Source organism: Agrilus planipennis, unplaced genomic scaffold, assembly GCF_000699045.2.
Source record: "Agrilus planipennis isolate EAB-ADULT unplaced genomic scaffold, Apla_2.0 scaffold7, whole genome shotgun sequence".
Lineage (NCBI taxonomy): Eukaryota > Metazoa > Arthropoda > Insecta > Coleoptera > Buprestidae > Agrilus > Agrilus planipennis.
The window spans coordinates 326,199-343,732 of NW_020439340.1; the positions used below are offsets into that span (position 1 = coordinate 326,199).

Consider the following 17,534-nt stretch of genomic DNA (forward strand, 5'->3'; position numbering starts at 1 on the left):
AAACTTACTTCATTGTTAGCGAAAATAACGAAAGCCAAGTAGACAAAGGTGAACAAGATTTTAATAATATCCGAACAAGATAATGACGTCATTTAATAATTTAAAACACTATAATATAAAAATGGTATCCGTATGGAATTCTTGATGAACTTTTGTGTTTACAATGTATAAATATCTTTGTTTACTATCATGTTTAGTTACCCTTAAATATATCAGGTACGTTTTGGTAACTAGTATAAAAACACAATAAGTAAAGCTACTAATAAAAACGGTTTTTAGTTGTAATCAAATTGAGAAACATAATGCAAATGAAACATGGGAAATATTGATTTTTGTACAACGTTGGCTGCAAACAGCTTGTGTTGTATGGAAGCAAACAAATATAAATCACACTTGTGCATTTCCTTCTGAAGAAAACTCCTGGAATGTTCACGGAATATGGCCTAACAAAATTGGAAAAAAGGAAGGCCCTAACTTTTGCAATAAATCTATTAGTTTTGATGAAAATGAATTGCAACCTATTAAAAATGACCTTGAGCAGTATTGGATGAATATTGAAAATAATACAGGAAATGATTCATTGTGGAAGCACGAATGGTTGAAACATGGATCGTGCTGTTCCTTATTACCATCTCTCAATAAAGAATTGACATATTTTGGTCAAGGTTTAAAATGGCTGGAAGAGTTTAATATGACAGATATTTTGGCAAGCAAAAATATAGTTCCTAATAATGTTAATGGTTACAATGTGACAACCATTCATCAAGCTATTGTTGATACACTTGATAAAGGTCCAATGATCCAGTGTGATACTGAGAAATCAACAAAACACTCTTTACTAATTGAAATTAGAATTTGCTTTAACAAAACATTGCATCTTGTAGACTGCAGTATTTTAAAAAATGGAACTGGTCAAGGGCTGCTAACCAACTGTGATTTAAAGAAAGAGGTGTTTTACTTAGATGGAAAAAGTGCCACTCTTACTGCTATTAATAAGAAGAAAGAACAAGAACTACAATACTCGAAACTTTTGAGTATTTATAAAGTTCTACAGTTTCTTATTTGGATCACACTGTAAACAGACAGAACGAACCCTTAGAATGGATAAAATTACTAGACAATTTAAAATCATACATCTAGGTAATTATAAGATGCAATTTAATCACCATAACACGAGCTATTGTAATTGTATGAAATTGCTACGTATATTATATATTTGCATAAAAGAACTCTTTTATTAATTGTAAAAACAGTAATTGACTACTTTTAATTATCTTGATATTGTAATATTTTCTATTATCAAATAAGATGATTTGATTGTATTATGTACACTGCTTACTAAAAACAACCTTAGAGAAATACTTTATTATTCCTCATTAGTTTAAAATGTTAAAAATATTCTTTTGCAGCAAAACACCACTTAAGGATTAAACTACGTTATATTTATTTGCGTTTGGAATTTAAATTAAGTCAAACTTGATACTAATGAAAAATTATAAAAAAATTAAATAAAGGGGAATGAAATAAACTTTTGTTTTGTTATTTACAAAAAAATATAATACGAAAAATGAATAATTAATGTTGAATTTCAAAATAAGTCTTGCGATTAAGTTTTAGAGACGATTAAAACTGCCGAAGGGGCAAGTCCTGCAAAAAAAAATCATATTTGCTCATTTACGTTTACTATTCCCTTATGTTATACCTAAAACGTCCAGAGGCTTTTCATAATCTTCTGCACCAAATATTTTTCTGGGAAAGGAAGTCATTAAGGCAAAAGGTCCATTTTCATCTGTTCTATTCATTTCTACATAAAGACGTACTGCAGATAATGGTTCTTTTGGTCCAAAAGTTTGTGTAAGGGTGCTGCCATTTGTCAATCTAATTTGCAACTTTACTTCTGCATAATTCTGTTGTGTTTGTGGTTGCTTAGCAGTATTAGGAGTAGGAGGGGGTGGTGCACTGGAAACATTTTCACCGGTTTGTTTTGCTTTCCTTGCTAACCTGTCTTGTTCAATTTGTAGTTTTACACGTTCACGAGCCAGCTTTTCTTCTTGTTTTTCTCTTTTTCTCTGTTCTATTAGTTTTTTCATTTCCGTTTCCTCTTGCTTTCGCTTTGCTTCAAGTAAATCCTTGCCTGATCTGATTCGACTCTTTTCTCTTTCTAATTCTTCCTGTTTTTCTTTAGCCTCCCTTTCCAATCGGCGCTGTTTCAGTTTTTCTTCAATTTTGGCAAGTTGTTCTTTTTTTTCTTCTTCAGTCAGTGGTTTTTTTTCTTCAGTAGATTCAGAAAAATTCTCATGACCTGATTTAGCTGCGTGGAATTCTATTTCTTCTTGAGTCTTAAAAAGTTTTCCGCAGTCGTCGCATTTTACAGACTTTGCTTCAACCGTATCGGCATCCGGCAGCGTCTTTTGTAGATTGTCGGTATCTACCGCAGCAGTAGAAGAACTTGTTTGATTATCTGAAGTATCATTACTTTTTATTTCTTCTTCATGGGATAGTAGCCATTCCATTGCGCTTTCTACATCAGCTGCCTTAGTTTTAGATACAGCAAGTTCACTACGAATTTAATTTAGAAGTTACGACAACTAAGTCCACAATATCGTACAACTTACGCTCTCTCCCTACTAAATCCCATTTCGACCAGAGTTTCCACGATATCAGGCATTTTTGCAGGACTTCCTTCAATAAAATTTTAAAAAACTAGTTGCACTTTTAATCTTAGACACATCTAACTATCCAAATTATAATGTATTGTATTTTTGAAGTATTTTGACAGGTTAGAACTCGCAACAGACGAGTCACACAGACCATAGAGTACAGCTGTCAAACTTCTTTCATTTTAACTGGATGGTAGTTCTTTGATAACCAGCTGATTCATCAGTTTACTCAATGGTTTTTTGTTTTGTTTTTATAAGTGAATTGTCAAACTTTGAGGTTAGATTCTACGTTAATGAAAACGATAGAATAATAACAGTTTAATAATACACAAATTTTAATTTGTCGTTCTCCGATGACTTGCCAGATAAATTTAGGAGCTGTTATTACCGATGTGACGTCCATTAAAAATAATCTGTTTTTTCCGAATAACGATAAAGGTACTTCTTTTTAAGTTGCTTTTTTACGCTTTATGTAATGAAATGGATTTTCAGGTGGTGATCTTAATTGGTTGCAGAAATGTGAAATATCAGCATCGCCTGTAGGAGACATTTTAGTCATGGGTTACGAAAAACAATTGCTAGTTTTAGCAGCTGATTGGAACTCAAACACTAATTTGTTAAACTACCGTATTGTGTCCTGTGAAACTCTTGCAGATGAACTCATTACTGCAGTTCTTTGCTTACCTGTTGTCACACAAAACCAAAGTTCTCATGTAAGGTTTCCATAGTTTTTGTAAAGATGTTTATTTAATGTATTTACTGCTAAGGTTGATACGGAATGGACATGTATAGCTGTTGGTTTTCAATCTGGCCGGATACGATTTTACACGGAGGATTCCAAATTATTGCTATGCGAGCAATTTAACACAGATAATGTTTGCAGCATCAAGTGTCAGTCTCAGCATAGTCCTCGGCCTGATATTAATCCTGATCTTAGAATAGAAGAAGTATATATTCAGTATCCCAGTAATGTCTGTGTTGTTAGTGGAAACCATTTATTTGGAATACTCCGAAACCATCGGTCCCAGTTAATTGGAGGTACTTACTAAAGTGTACCTTTGTTTCACAGTTAACAAATACATTTAATTTCAATGAAGATGTTGCATCTTATAGATAAATAATGTACAATTTATAATATTAATTACAGAAGTATGTAGCTCCTGAGTGTGAACAATTGTTTTTTCAACAGGCAACCTTGATATTGGTCCAAATGACTCGTCTTTAGTTGTTCCCAAAAAATGGAGTTTTGCAGAACAGTATTTAGTAAAAGATTCGGTAGTTGTAGGATTTGAATTGTCCAACACTTTTGATCACCTTCTGACAGCTTCCACTTGTGGTGGTTTTGATACAAAATACAGACTAGTGGCTCCTAATAATACTCTTGTTTTGGGCGTCGGTAACAAACCATTCATAGGTTTTCATTTTGCAATTGAGGGTGGTACACAACCTATGCTTACAGATGTTGCAAAAGCCATTGCAACCAAAGTAAAATCCGCTCTGCCGTACGTATGATGATTGAAAATTGCAGGTGTTATTCTTAATATTGCATTTCTTTAACAGCAACTGGCTTATTGGTGGTAGAAGTAATTCAGAAAAGTTGCCTTCAATAGCATCTCAGCTTGCAGAACCGATGGGTTGTAGATTTGGTATTTGCGATTTGCGTAGAAACGGTGTGGAAATAATTCTATCTCCCAACAGAAGACTTGCCGCAATTACCGACGTGCTAGGTCGTATTTGTCTTTTAAATGTCCACGAGGGTGTTGTAATTCGATTATTCAAAGGATATCGGGAAGCGCAGTGCGCTTTTCTTCAAGTACCAGATGAGACAAAATCGCGGAATAAGGTTAAAGTTCGAGTAGCGACCTTTTTAATTATCTATTGCCCGAAAAAAGGCACATTAGAAATCCTTTCTGCTCAACAGGGAATTAAAATTGCCGTTTTTACTGCGTCTAAGTACTCTCGATTGCTCTATATAACTCACGGTATAATGGGCTTCAGTAATATTTCAAAAAGCAAGTATATGTGCCGTTTTACATGTATTCTAATCGATCCGGATGGTAACATTAAAGAAATCGTAATACCATTTCATTTTGCTTTGCCCGAGAAAAACAATCGTAAAGCTCGAGACATGCATTTGTACAAAAGATTAAAGCAGATTATTAAATCAAAATCACATAACAAGGAACAATTGTTATCTGAATGTCTGAATACATGTAAAGAGTTGAGTACAATTACAATTCAGTTTAAATGTTTAGAAATGATATCAACGTATAAAGAAGCAGATGTGAAAATAGTTCTTCAATGCTCGGAGTATTTGTTACAAAATTATAAAACCAGCAGATACGAAGAGTTAGAAATAGAGCAAAGAAATTTAAAAATTTTTGCAGAAAATCTGCGGGCAATTTCTCAATTTTACGAATTTATCGTTAAATCTGGAGATGTAGATAAAAGGGAAGAGAATGAGAACGGTACTGTTTTAGAGTTTCAACGTGATACAATTAAAAAGAAAAAAAAAATCACAGAAAGCAGTAATTTAGATTTACTTATTGGCGCAAAAGAAATGGACAGTTTACAAAAATTACTTGATCTCTGTCCCATAAACGTTATCAGTAAATCACAAGTGTCTTTTTCGTTTGATGATAAATTTACCTTTTCACGTTTTGTTTCAATTTTCGATTTGACGAACGATAATTGTATTTCAACGAAATTCGAAGAGGAGGATAAGACTTGCTTTTTAACAGCGAAGTCGATTTTCGAACGGTTCATAGAAGGAAGCCGTGATGATTTTGAAGATTTCAAATTAAATATTATCAATAGTAATGTGATAATGAAAGATATGTTTCGACTTTTAATATGTTATTGGGTTAATCGTCCACTAACTGCCAACATGAATTTGAAAAGGGAAATGCAAATTTTCCATAGAATTGTTTATGATTTAACGAATACAGCTAACGTTGCGGATATTGTAGTTGATTACAATCAAACTTCAACATTTTGGAAAGAAATTAGAATTATTCTTGGTAATTCTGAAAAACCATTTCCAGCACTTACTGCTGCATTAATTTGCCGTAGCGTTTCTTTAATAATCGAACACGAAAGGGATATGCACAAGTCTGGATCGAATCTGGAAGACGAGAATGCGGAAATATGGGAAAAACTATCACAAGAGAATTGCGAATGGATGTTACTAATTGGTAAGCTAGAGGATATATCACTTCTTAATATTATACTGTCAAATAGACCAGTTATGCAACATAGAAAGTTTTACATTCTTCCAAAATTGAAACAAAAAGACATTCAGGTAAGTCTAAAAATGATCCTAGAAAAGGGTAAAGGAGCTATTAGTGAGCTAGTGGCGCAGTGGCTCACAGCCACAGGAATAGATCCCCATGTGTTGAACGCAATTGAAGCAGATGATGCATCAGAAGACAAGTACATTGGCGATAACATGATAGAACCGCTCTTAAATAATCTAGATTTGTTAAGAAAACAATTTCCTTTTAGTACGGAGAGTGGTATCATTTTGACGAATATGTGCTGGGAATACGCAATGGCATGGCAAAAGACTGCACAAGATTTCTCAATTTTAGAAGCGTCATTGAAATGTTTAAATTTAATAACAAACATCCACCTTAGACAAGGCTTGTATAATCTAGTTTGGAACACACATTTGAAAATTATCTTTGAAAGTGCGTGCAAGCTCGTGAATAAGGTAGGAAAGAGGCCTAAAGAGAAGTTATGCCGTCAAGACACGGGACTGACGGATACGCAAATGCTTAAATTCATCGAGACGTGTACAAACTTTCTGGACGACTTCCTCGATGTCGTCCAGCAGTGTTATAACTCGGAGAGAAAACCGCTCCAGTACGAACCTATTTGGGACGAAAGCAATAACGAACAACCGTTGGGGGAATTAGCGCTCCAACAAACACACATCAATTATGACTTGGTGCATTTGCATTATCAACTTAGTCTAATTATGCTCATGCAGATGACATTTAATGTGAAATATTCAAAAATTGTTAACAGTTTGTTTGATAACGTGATGGCGGGGCTATTTTTTACTGATTTTCAGCAGAAAGTTCAAATAGGTTGGCACAAGTCTGAGTCGAAAGTGCTCGCATCTAGAACGCAATTTTTGCTTAAAGTTATATCAGCAGGTATCGATACTTTAACAACAAATAACGTTGGAACCGTCCGATCGGACGATTACGCAAAGTGGATGGGAAAAATTTTAAATTTGGCGAGAGTCTGGAACTTGGACGCGGACGTTTTGAAAAGATTTCAAGTTATCCAATTGTATATAAATGGTTTTGATTCCATGGCGGAGGAACTATTGCCTGCCATTAATGAATTGGACAAATTAGGCGCCGACCTTATGGGAATCGGTGCCAAGAGGCTAGCACGATATATAACATCGTCAAAAGATTTGACAGATAAAATGGCTACCGTAAGTCCAGCAATCAAACAGTATTTGGATACGATGGTATGTAGTAAGTCCAATAACGAAATTGTAATAAAATCAATCGTTTTTAGAGTGACGACTGGTGCGCTCCTAGTTCGTTGGACGAGATTACAAACATATTTATTCATAGTCTTCAATATATGCACGAAGAGCAAAAAGAATACAAAATTGGAGTTCAACTATTTGATGCCTGTAGGTCATTGCAAGAAATCAGCAGATAACACTAAATTGCCAAAACGTGTTTTAGATTTAATAAAAGATTACGCTAGAATAAATGATAAAAAATTTAATGCATTTAATAAGTTACAATCAAAAATATATTAATTGTTTTAAATTTTTTTCTTGTCTTCTTTCTGTTATTTGTGCAATATACGTAAAAACTATGGGACCAGGTAATGTTCGGTATTGTAGAGAAAAGGTGTAGGCCCAAAACAATGTTTCTGAGTTAATTTTGTTTACACAGAGGAAAAGATTATTTGCAAAGTCCAACAAGTTTCAGTGCGCTATCGCTGTTATCGTCGCATTCTTTCTTACTATCATTGCTGTAGTTCCTCGTCTGTACCGAAGAAATCTTTTGCTTAGATAAAAAAATTATGAGTTTCTCAATGTCGGAAAATTTATCTGTCCCATGTAACGAGAACACTCCCTCAACATCCCTGGTCCGTATAATGTGATGCATGTTCTGTAAAGCGCGTATTGTTTTCATTTTTTTTTTAATAAAGTCTCGCATTCGTTCCTGTTCGCGAAGGTCTCGAAAAGCGTTTTGCAGCGTTTGCATTGTCTGTTCATTCATGGCTTGGAGCTCGCGTCTTTTTGCGATCATAGCCTTGATGTCAATTTTTTTTCGTACCCAATAACCACGCCAAAGTGCCTGAATTTTCGTTGCGCATTGGTCATAATAGCGCCAACGCAACAGTTCCAAATTTTGTCTCAATATTTCCGGCAAATGCCACCGCAACTGCCAGCCGCGAAACCATCGTTGTATAGTTGTGGCAGCTTGATTCCATCGTTTAATAGTTTTTCGTACTAAATAACCACGAAACACTTTCTGTATTATCAATGCGGCGAAATGGCGTTTATATTCGATTTTTTGGTAATCGCTGCGACGAGAAATGATTTCGTTAATAACGCATTCGGCGAAATCTACATACAGCTGAACAGAAGCCATTCTCACAGAAAGTAATTTAAAATTGAAACAATAAAAACTGCAGTTATTTAAGTATTTAAGTACCTACTGTGTATTAGCACTGCGATTAAATGTATCTGTTTAGGATAAATGATAAAATGATCGAGGAATACGTCAAGAAATGCGCCCGTTAATGTCAATAATTAAGTCAATATTGTGCATGAAATAATTTGGCATATCAGTATGGAGCAAACATAAGTAGAAAGTTTTACTATTTCCTTCGACGTCAAAGTTTGCGACCTATTCTAATTATTAATCAAACATGTTTAAAAAAAAATGTGTAAGAAGAAAAGTCCCGACCTAAGTAAAAATATCCAGATTCTATGTTAATCAGTGTTAGTGTTCTTAATGATTTTACGGATAAACGGTACCTAATAAAGAAATGTGTAAGAGAAACTTTTAAGATGCATTAGGTACCTAAAAGATTTTTCGGATAGAAGTAATAGAGCTAATTATTTCCCTAGATATCCAGAGGAGGAAAGCGCTGTGTGTAAGTCCTTGGAATCATAATTTCAAACTAAAGTAAGAATCCAAGAAAAATAGACTCACCGACTCTGGAGTTGTAGCTCTACCGATTCTAAGTTCCTGGTTCCAGAGGTCCTGTCCTAGACATGTATAGATAGGTAAATGAAACACAACTGGTCCGCACTAATAATCTGTAACAAAAAAATAATGTTAATATCACAAATAAATGCTTATCAATTACAGATGTACTTAAGGTACAAATATCTACAAAAGATGATATTTAAATAAAATATACAAATTAATTGATTTCCACGTTGTTGTTGAATGGAAACTTTAAAAAGATGAGGAAGTACATTTTATAATGATAGACTTACCACAATTATATCACTGCTATCTTAATTACAAGCAACGCATACTTTATTAATTATACGTAAATGTAATTGGGACCTGATATCCGACATTTGTTAAAGGTAACAACACTTCGCAATTCGTGAGAACACGTAAAAATGTACTATTATTAACGCCAAAATTACCAGTTTTATAAATTTATTGATTTAGAAGAAAAAGAACACGACACAGTTTCTACTTTTCAATAATCTAACTAACAATAAGAAAACGATGCCGACACCTCGGTATGGTAACTTCGCGCATGCGTATGCGTACATCTCAAAGCTTTCTTTACTAAACTTTTCATTGCGTATTTTATAAATTAACATTTACTAGGTATTATACGAATAAGAAAAGAAAATTTAACATGTAGAGATCGTTTTAACAAAGATAAGTTACGAAAATTGAAATATATATATACTCGGATTTCCAAGCCTTCTTTGCTTAACTTAAAAAAAAATNACCAATGTAATGACATACCCATTTCAATGGCCAACTAATCGTACGCCGGAACGTGCGTATGTTATGCACCATACAAAGTTAGTTACGACTTACGTTCGCTCTAGTCGGCTGTACTTAATAGGTCATCATCATCATAAAGCTCGTCGTCCTAAGACTAGTTGTACACGTACCTCCACTCTTTCCTATCCTGAGCTAATCTTCGCATTTTCCTAAAACTAGAACATCCCACTCCTTAACTATTTGCGAACAGTAATCTAATGTACGTCTACTTCTACCCCTTTTAACTTCCGTTTCTGCCTCTAATATGTCTCTGACTAGACCTTCATGCCTGAGAAGGTGTCCTACCAACCTATCTTGCCTATTTCTTATTGACTTCGATAGAGTCCTCTGTTCTCCTATTCTTTCTAATCTCTATCCACGGTATCCTCATCATTCGCCTATAACACACATTTCGAAGGCTTCTAATTTTTCCTTTTCCGCCGCACCCACTGTCCATGTTTCGCACCCGTACAGCTCCGCGCTTCAAACATACACCTTTTCGGATTTCTAAACTAAATGCTCGCGAACATAGAAGTGACTTCATTATTGAAGGCGATACAACCCTGCGCTATCCTTTGCTTTATATCCCTACACTCCTTCCGTCCTGCCTTATCCGACTTCCTAGATACCTAAAATCAGCCACTTCTTCTGATTTTTCGTCTCCTATTTTTATATTCGCTCTTTCCCTACTTTTTCTTCCCTTGCATACTAATGTTTTGCCCACGTATATCTATCCCTACTGTTGTACTATCTTTAATGATGTTGATCGCGTCTTCGATGTATAGATTAAAAAGTAGCGGTAGTGTGCATCCCTTTCTGACTCCCTTCGTAACATTTATTTAATATGGGTATGTCACAAGTGAATTCAAGGTATAGCTGCCATTGTTTTTTGAATTTATTCGTACGAACCAAGCACGTACTTCGACCACGTGGATGCAATCTCTCAATAATTTTAGAGTATTGCGGCTTGTGATGTTCTAGTAATTATTACAGGTAACGATAAGTCTATCACATATTTTCTTACATAAGGAAAGGAAGTGTCGAGGTTGAAATCATGTCGGCCAGTTTTCTTTTCTGGTAAACGGTAATAATTGCCTAAAATCGGTTCCTCCACTCTTTTACCATATATGCCCGCTTTGACTAAATCAACTTCCCGTATTATTCTAACACCTTTGTCGTCGTCTTTCTTTGGCAAGCGTTTCTTTGGAACATCTCCGCCCATAAATACCTATCGACGACAAAACAAAAAATGTTTTAACAGTATGACGACATCACGTAGTTTATCTTTTACTTTTAGTGTAGTTGAGCTGGAGACTCGTTTTAGATCGGCCGGCATTGTATACGGTCTCTCATTTCCGGGAGGTGTATCTTGAGGTATATTATACCAGGGCTTGAACGTCCCTAATGTTGCTAAATAACGACCGCTAAGGGTCCAAAGTCTTGCAGTGTTATCAGCGCTGCAACTGAAAACGAAAAATTGCTTCACATCCGTGATATTTTTCGCTTAACCAGGTGTACATGTACCTAACAAACGTTTGGTTATCATCTATGTAATCCAATCCGGAAACCGGCATAAAGTGTGCCTTGAAGCTGTTCAAGAGAACGGGGTAAATTTGGCCCCTGTTTGCTCTCTTTGCTCTACCCTCCCACAAATCCTTCCACAAAAATGGGAATATCAATCGATATTTCGGCATGCTTATGGAAACACTTTCTCCAACCAGATAATTTTTGACCAGCCAGGTTTTTACATAACCAGCGCATGTACCTACATGCAGGCAATTATTTTTCGTAAATACCTATTAAGGTCCTTGTTCTGAAACTCACCCATTAACAAGTACTCATTTTTGCTGTCGGTTGCCATACTTATTACGTAATCGCCAGCGGTATGAATGGCCGAAAAGGAGCCCATAAACCCACTAGATGGATGGTGCGACCATACCTGTATCTGGCCATTTTCTAGAGCTACAAACAGACTGCCCACTCTTGGATCCATCGGGCGTGTTGCCAAAAACAACATGGTGTGAACAGCCAAACCTCGCAATGGCACAACAACTTCAGGCATCTGAATAACCGAGATTTTTTTTGCTCTTCGGGCAGCCTGTTGTTGAGCTGTAAATTAATTTTTTTATCGCATATTTCATTTCTCTTTTTTAATAAAGACGCTTTTATACTTAGAGCTCCCTTTTCGTCCGTTTGCTGCATGAATGTAGGCAAAAGACTTTTTCTTTTCGGCGCTGCCGGAGCCCCAAAACTTCGAATTAATGAGCCCTTTTGTGATAGTTTCTTATCTCTCTCAATTTTATATTGAATCTTAATTCGCTGGGTTGGATTGGCGACGTTGTACTGTTTGTACGGTTGTCCAGTTTCAAGTTGCCACATGATCAGTTCGCCGTTATAAGTGGCCGAAACTAGAGTTTGAGGCATTCTCATCGCGACACACAGTATGTCTTCCGTATGTCTCGTTGACCAAGATTTCCCAGCTGCACCACCGGATCCCGTAGCACCCCCGCCTTCCGAAAATTCGGATACGTGTTTGTTCCAACCGGCAGCGAACACCCTATTTCCAAACCAAGCAACCGCGGCAACCTCACAGTCCGGCTCAATTCTCATGTTTCGAATGCACGTGCCAGTGTTGAAGTTCCAGATTTTTAACGATCCATCGGTGGCCCCGGTTAGCAACAACTGAAAACCGGGATCAAAACACGCAGCAGTCACTTCTAACCGTATCTCTTCTCCTTGAACGATTTTGGTGTGAGCATTCTTAACCACGGACATTCTTCGCCCCAACCATGGATCCCACACTATGATGTAACTGTCCAAACCGACGGTCACGATAATTTTGAACAGTGGATTATAAAGTACACGTGAAACGCCGCGCGAATGCGTGGTACCGTCGGTGTGCTCGCCGCTTTGCAACGGGCAGAACTCAAGGATCACGATCATGATACTACCAAGAAGTATTTGACGATTGTCTGGATTATAGAGGAACGTTATGTCAGAAAATTCGCTCAGTTCGGACGGTACATCGTAATAGCTTTGAATGCAAGTTTGTGAGATTAAGTCCCATATTTTGATCACTTTATCCGTAGACATGGAGAAAACTTTCTTGCCCTCTTGAATTATAAGCGCTATTATGGCCGAATGATGACCGATAAACACTCCATTGGGACGTTGGGGAACAAATGGATTCCAGATACGAACCGTACAATCCAGTCCGCCAGTGGCCAGAAGATGGGGTGATTCAGAAAGAGCGAAACAAGTGGCACCTTTTGTGATTTCGAATACGGAGTTCGTTTTGGTTCCGGTTAAGTCTCTCATAACCACTGCTATACCAGGACAGGACGCGCAAGATACTACACAATGCAAAGGTTCGTAGTACGATACCTGTTTGATCCAATCAGTATGGACATGTTTAAATTCAACGACTCGGAACCCCTCCGCGTATCCTTTTACTAGATCGTCGTATCGATATCGAAGCAAAGGGAGACCGGGTTTGCTTTTGAACGGACCGCGAACTTTTGGACAAAAAAGGATGACCCGAACGCTTCCGCTTTGGTCACCCACAATCACTTTAGATTCATCTTCGACCGACTGAGGGAACGAATAGTGTAAGCAGGTTCCTGCGCTTTCCAGGGAAGTTATGATAACTCGGAGTTCGAATTTTCTCGCTGAAGTATCATAAAATCGCAAGTCTCGTTCGGTGCTTGATGTACATATTACGTTGATGTCAGACAATGATATGAGATCGGTAACCCAGGTTGTTTGTACCATCAAATCTGGACATGTCGACTGCACCGTTCTTTCGACTGCCATGTCGAGTGTCCAATAGTTTATAACACCGTCTTTACTGCATGTCAAGTAGCTACCATCTAAATAATCGAATGTACGATTTGATCTTACCATGGGGCAAAACTTGATACGACTAACCGGATGTCTGTGGTTGCTGCGAATTATTCTGGGCGGCTTCGAAATGGGAGCTTCTAAAGACTCGAATTCTGTTGAAATTTCTTTTTCTTTAAATCCCAGTATGAGAAACGAAATGAACTCATCCCAAGTTACCATACCATTTCTGATAAGATGATAACAACAATAATAAATGTAGATATCTTTTACCATTTACGATGTCACCGTTTTCTACGTGTAATGGTTACCTACCTGGCCGTATTCATTTTCAAAAACAATACAGAAAATTCCTTATCCTCAAAAGAGACTTTGGCAATATCGTATAAAAGACTTTTCAATGTTGCTTCGTTCATACATTTATTTGGGTACGAAAAGAACACTTCTTTAATATTCACTAAATCGACTTCGTCTAACAAGTCCTGTAGCCCTAGCTTTTCTTTTTTTTGATGGCTAAATTCTTTCATGGTTTTTCTTGCTCGCCGAGATCTGAGCGCCATTTCTGATTGACAACTTATTTCTTTTACAAATGAATTATGTCACATAATTTTCGTATGTTCACTAGTTCATTATTACTGATCTGACAATCTTTATCCAAAGTTTGTATCCGAAATCCACGCGGACGAAGTCGCGGATACAAGCTAGTACGTTATGAATCAATATTATTGTGTGCATGTTGTCATGTGGATTTTAGATACAAACTATTGCGTTTATGGTCAAATAATATTATTTAAGAATAAAGTAAGTTGTAAATAAGAAACGCTAAAATATCATGGATCCTTTGCAAGAAGCTCTTAGTTTGTTCAGGCGTCGTAATTTCAATGATTGTATTACGAAGTGCACGGTAATTTTAGAAAAGCAACCACTGGACCAAGCGACGTGGTGTTTAAAAATGAAGGCACTTACACAGGTTTGCAAGGACTATTCGTTTAAACTTTACTGTTTTCCTAATTTTTGTATATCGTTACCAGAGAGTTTATGTGGACGATATAGAAAGCGATCGAATTTTCGTTAGCGACTTGAATGATGAGAACGTAATTGCTTCAGCTCCGAGACCGGGAACATCCCTGAAGGTTCCCGCGACCACAACATCCATTGGTTTAACGTACTTACTTAATTTCTAATCATTGGTAACTCAACGAGTCCTAGTAATAACTTTTTTTTTCCAATATATAGAACCCGTCCGTTAACATCTGCAGGGTGTCCTCTGACCGGGACCACTAGACCTGACAATGACACCACGATCGACTCTCCGCTGCTAAACCGTCTGAAAACCGCTCGTCCTTTTACCTCACAATCTGCAAGAGCAATTCGTATTGGTACAGCTGCCATTCTGAGTCAAAAGGAAGGACCTTTTATCCAAATATCTCGTCTGAACTTGTCAAAATACGCAAAAGACCCGTGTCTATCGAAGGCCTTGTTCGAGTACTTGTACAATCACGAAGGTGATGTTAGAAATGCAATGGAATTAGCCACCAAGGCTCTCGAATATACTGAATTTAAAGACTGGTGGTGGAAGGTGCAGTTGGTGAAATGTTATATAGCATTAAACTCGATAAGAGATGCCGAAAAGCATCTGAGAAGCGCTTTGAAACAGCAACACCACTTGGATACCTACATGCGACTGATAAAGTTATATCTTCGATTAGGTAAATTTATATGATAAACATACGACAATAACTATAGATATATTATTTTGAAATTTCAGACCAACCCATGTCAGCAAAAGAAATTTGTTGCGCAGGTTTACAAGTTTTTCCAAACGACACATCCATTCTTACCGAACTGGCACGATTAAATGAGAGTATATTGAACACCGACTTGGCCGTTAAACTTTACAAGGAACTGGCAGAAGAAGATGCTATGAATTTGGAAGCTATAGCGTCCGTTGGACTTTATCACTTTTATAACAGTCAACCAGAACTGGCATTAAAATACTACAGGTTACTCAGTAATAACTACAATTTTCATTTCTCATCTTCTTACATTCGTACGTTTCAGGCGAATACTATCAATGGGTGCGCATTTTCCTGAATTATACAACAATTTGGGATTATGCTGTTTATATTCACAGCAGTTGGACCTTACCCTATCTTGCTTCCAACGAGCCGTTGAATTAGCTACAGACTCCACTTCAAAAGCAGAAATATGGTACAATGTTTCTCACGTAGCCCTGGTATGTCAAAATATCGGGTAACGACGTAAACGCAAGATTGCGATCATAAACCTTTGAAACTGGACTGAAAATGAGCCATCCTTCGGAAAAGGAAAATGTGTCCGATGAACGAACTTGTGAGAGGATGCCGCCAATAACGTCTGTGGTGCTGCCGCTTACGACCGGGATGTCAGTAACGACCACCACTCTTCAACAAAGACAGACATGACCATTTCTAACGCAGTCCAGTTCAACTTAGGTCTATGATCGAAATCTTACGTATGGGTGTAGGAGGAGTAACACGACTTTGTTTTATAACAGGCTGCAGGAGATATAGAACTGGCGCTGCACTGCCTCACATTATGTTTATCGGAGGATTCCAATCACGCACCGGCCTTTAATAATTTGGCCGTTTTGCAGGAAAAAATTGGCAACCGACAATTAGCCAAAGTACATTTCAATTCGGCAAAACAATTACAGCCTGATCTTCCAGAAGCCAAAAAGAACATAGAATTATTGGAGGGCAACTGAAAAACGTACCTAGGGCTTAGTTTTCAGTTTGAAGCATTTTAATATAAACATTTGTTTGGCTTTATAACACTTCCACCTGCCATCAGAAAATTTTTAAATAAAATACTTATTGTTGTTGTCATACTTATTTCTAATTCTTATTACATGATAGGTTTTAGAAGAGCATTCGTTAACAGTTCTTTTTTCTTTCAAATAATTCTATTAAACTGAACACCTATTCCTACTAATTAAATATACTTTCCTAAAATAAGATGGACCTCCACATCTTATCAAAGGTTTTTCCGATTTAAATAATGTTATTCATCCTTAATTCAATCGAACATAAATTTCTTCACATCGGAATGCCTCGACTGTTACGGAATGTTAGCCTTTTAATGGGCTTTGAACACACCTGAAGTTGAGCGAACTAATCGTAGTAGAAAGCAAAGAATGAATGATAATACATCGTTGCCAAATAAATAATATTTTATTTAAAGTACAAATTCTTGTTTTTTTTTTAATTGGAATTTAAATTACAATACCTACTCACACTAAGCAGAAAATACCTATACAGATAGGTAATGATTGAAAAAAGTGGTTCCAACTCAAGCGAGCTTTTTACAATCACAGACGATGACTAATTAATTTATTTAGGTATGTACATAGGATACTACAATAATAATTAGGTACCTTCCTTACTATCCGAATTACTATTTTATACGATAATTTTTCGTTGAGTGCCATTTTTCCGGTCCATAAATAAGATTATGACGAATTGCTCTGATCTCACAAATGCACCCATTTGCTTAGAAATGCGCGTCAATCCTTATTGTTTTAGAGCGGATTTTAAACAATTTTTATAATTAACTAATTATATGTATTTTCTGTTATTTTTTTTAAGAGATAGGCACCATTATCACGAATGAATAGACAGAGCTACCGATTTGTCTATCGGATACAAAAACTGTGTCCAAATTTTTGCCCTTTTTTCGTTCAGCATGAAAATGTGGCGTTTGTAGAAACTATTCGAAAAATGTATACATTTTTACAGTTTATTGTAATACAGTATACACGAACAGTGTATACAGTACGTATTACATGCATGTATCGAATACAATAGCAACACTAACCGTGTATTGTGAAACCTTATGCTGTCTTTAGTAACTTTTTAGGTTTTTACAACTTTAAGGCAAAAACACCGTCTCGTCCGGATATAGTATAGTTCGTTTACGATTAGAACGCTTTTTATTTTTTTTTTATCGGCTCATTTGGTAACGTTGCCGCAGAGCGCCGCGCGCTTGCCGA

The 17,534-nt window shown here is 36.5% G+C and overlaps 6 protein-coding genes across 6 annotated transcripts; 3 read left to right on the forward strand and 3 right to left on the reverse strand.

Moving 5' to 3' along the window:
• Window positions 1–1,528, forward strand: LOC108739950 (ribonuclease Oy). The gene is made up of 2 exons (XM_018474077.2): window positions 1–216; window positions 280–1,528. Exons 1-2 carry the CDS (start codon window positions 164–166, stop codon window positions 1,076–1,078), a joined length of 852 nt encoding a protein of 283 aa, XP_018329579.1. The 5' UTR covers window positions 1–163; the 3' UTR covers window positions 1,079–1,528.
• On the reverse strand, window positions 1,351–2,826 carry LOC108739948 (UBX domain-containing protein 1). The gene is made up of 3 exons (XM_018474075.2): window positions 2,616–2,826; window positions 1,703–2,559; window positions 1,351–1,647 (listed from the first exon to the last, which is right to left on the reverse strand). Exons 1-3 carry the CDS (start codon window positions 2,666–2,668, stop codon window positions 1,607–1,609), a joined length of 951 nt encoding a protein of 316 aa, XP_018329577.1. The 5' UTR covers window positions 2,669–2,826; the 3' UTR covers window positions 1,351–1,606.
• A 66-nt stretch (window positions 2,827–2,892) lies between these two features.
• On the forward strand, window positions 2,893–7,463 carry LOC108739942 (rab3 GTPase-activating protein regulatory subunit). The gene is made up of 6 exons (XM_018474066.2): window positions 2,893–3,098; window positions 3,153–3,373; window positions 3,428–3,698; window positions 3,850–4,162; window positions 4,221–7,146; window positions 7,197–7,463. The coding sequence occupies exons 1-6, from the start codon at window positions 3,014–3,016 to the stop codon at window positions 7,344–7,346; spliced, it is 3,966 nt and encodes a 1,321-aa protein (XP_018329568.1). The 5' UTR covers window positions 2,893–3,013; the 3' UTR covers window positions 7,347–7,463.
• An 18-nt stretch (window positions 7,464–7,481) lies between these two features.
• LOC108739952 (spermatogenesis-associated protein 17-like) lies at window positions 7,482–8,305 on the reverse strand. The gene has a single exon (XM_018474078.2). It carries the CDS (start codon window positions 8,291–8,293, stop codon window positions 7,598–7,600), a length of 696 nt encoding a protein of 231 aa, XP_018329580.1. The 5' UTR covers window positions 8,294–8,305; the 3' UTR covers window positions 7,482–7,597.
• Window positions 8,306–8,904: 599 nt separating this feature from the next.
• On the reverse strand, window positions 8,905–14,078 carry LOC108739944 (WD repeat-containing protein on Y chromosome). The gene is given in 7 exon segments (XM_018474071.1): window positions 8,905–8,967; window positions 10,689–10,892; window positions 10,956–11,127; window positions 11,189–11,429; window positions 11,489–11,755; window positions 11,758–13,733; window positions 13,820–14,078. Coding segments are annotated over 7 exon segments (3,156 nt in total). The 5' UTR covers window positions 14,065–14,078; the 3' UTR covers window positions 8,905–8,916.
• A 238-nt stretch (window positions 14,079–14,316) lies between these two features.
• Window positions 14,317–16,415, forward strand: LOC108739947 (tetratricopeptide repeat protein 8). The gene is made up of 6 exons (XM_018474074.2): window positions 14,317–14,474; window positions 14,536–14,669; window positions 14,741–15,213; window positions 15,273–15,507; window positions 15,566–15,740; window positions 16,041–16,415. Exons 1-6 carry the CDS (start codon window positions 14,337–14,339, stop codon window positions 16,248–16,250), a joined length of 1,365 nt encoding a protein of 454 aa, XP_018329576.1. The 5' UTR covers window positions 14,317–14,336; the 3' UTR covers window positions 16,251–16,415.
• The last annotated feature ends 1,119 nt before the right edge of the window (window positions 16,416–17,534 follow it).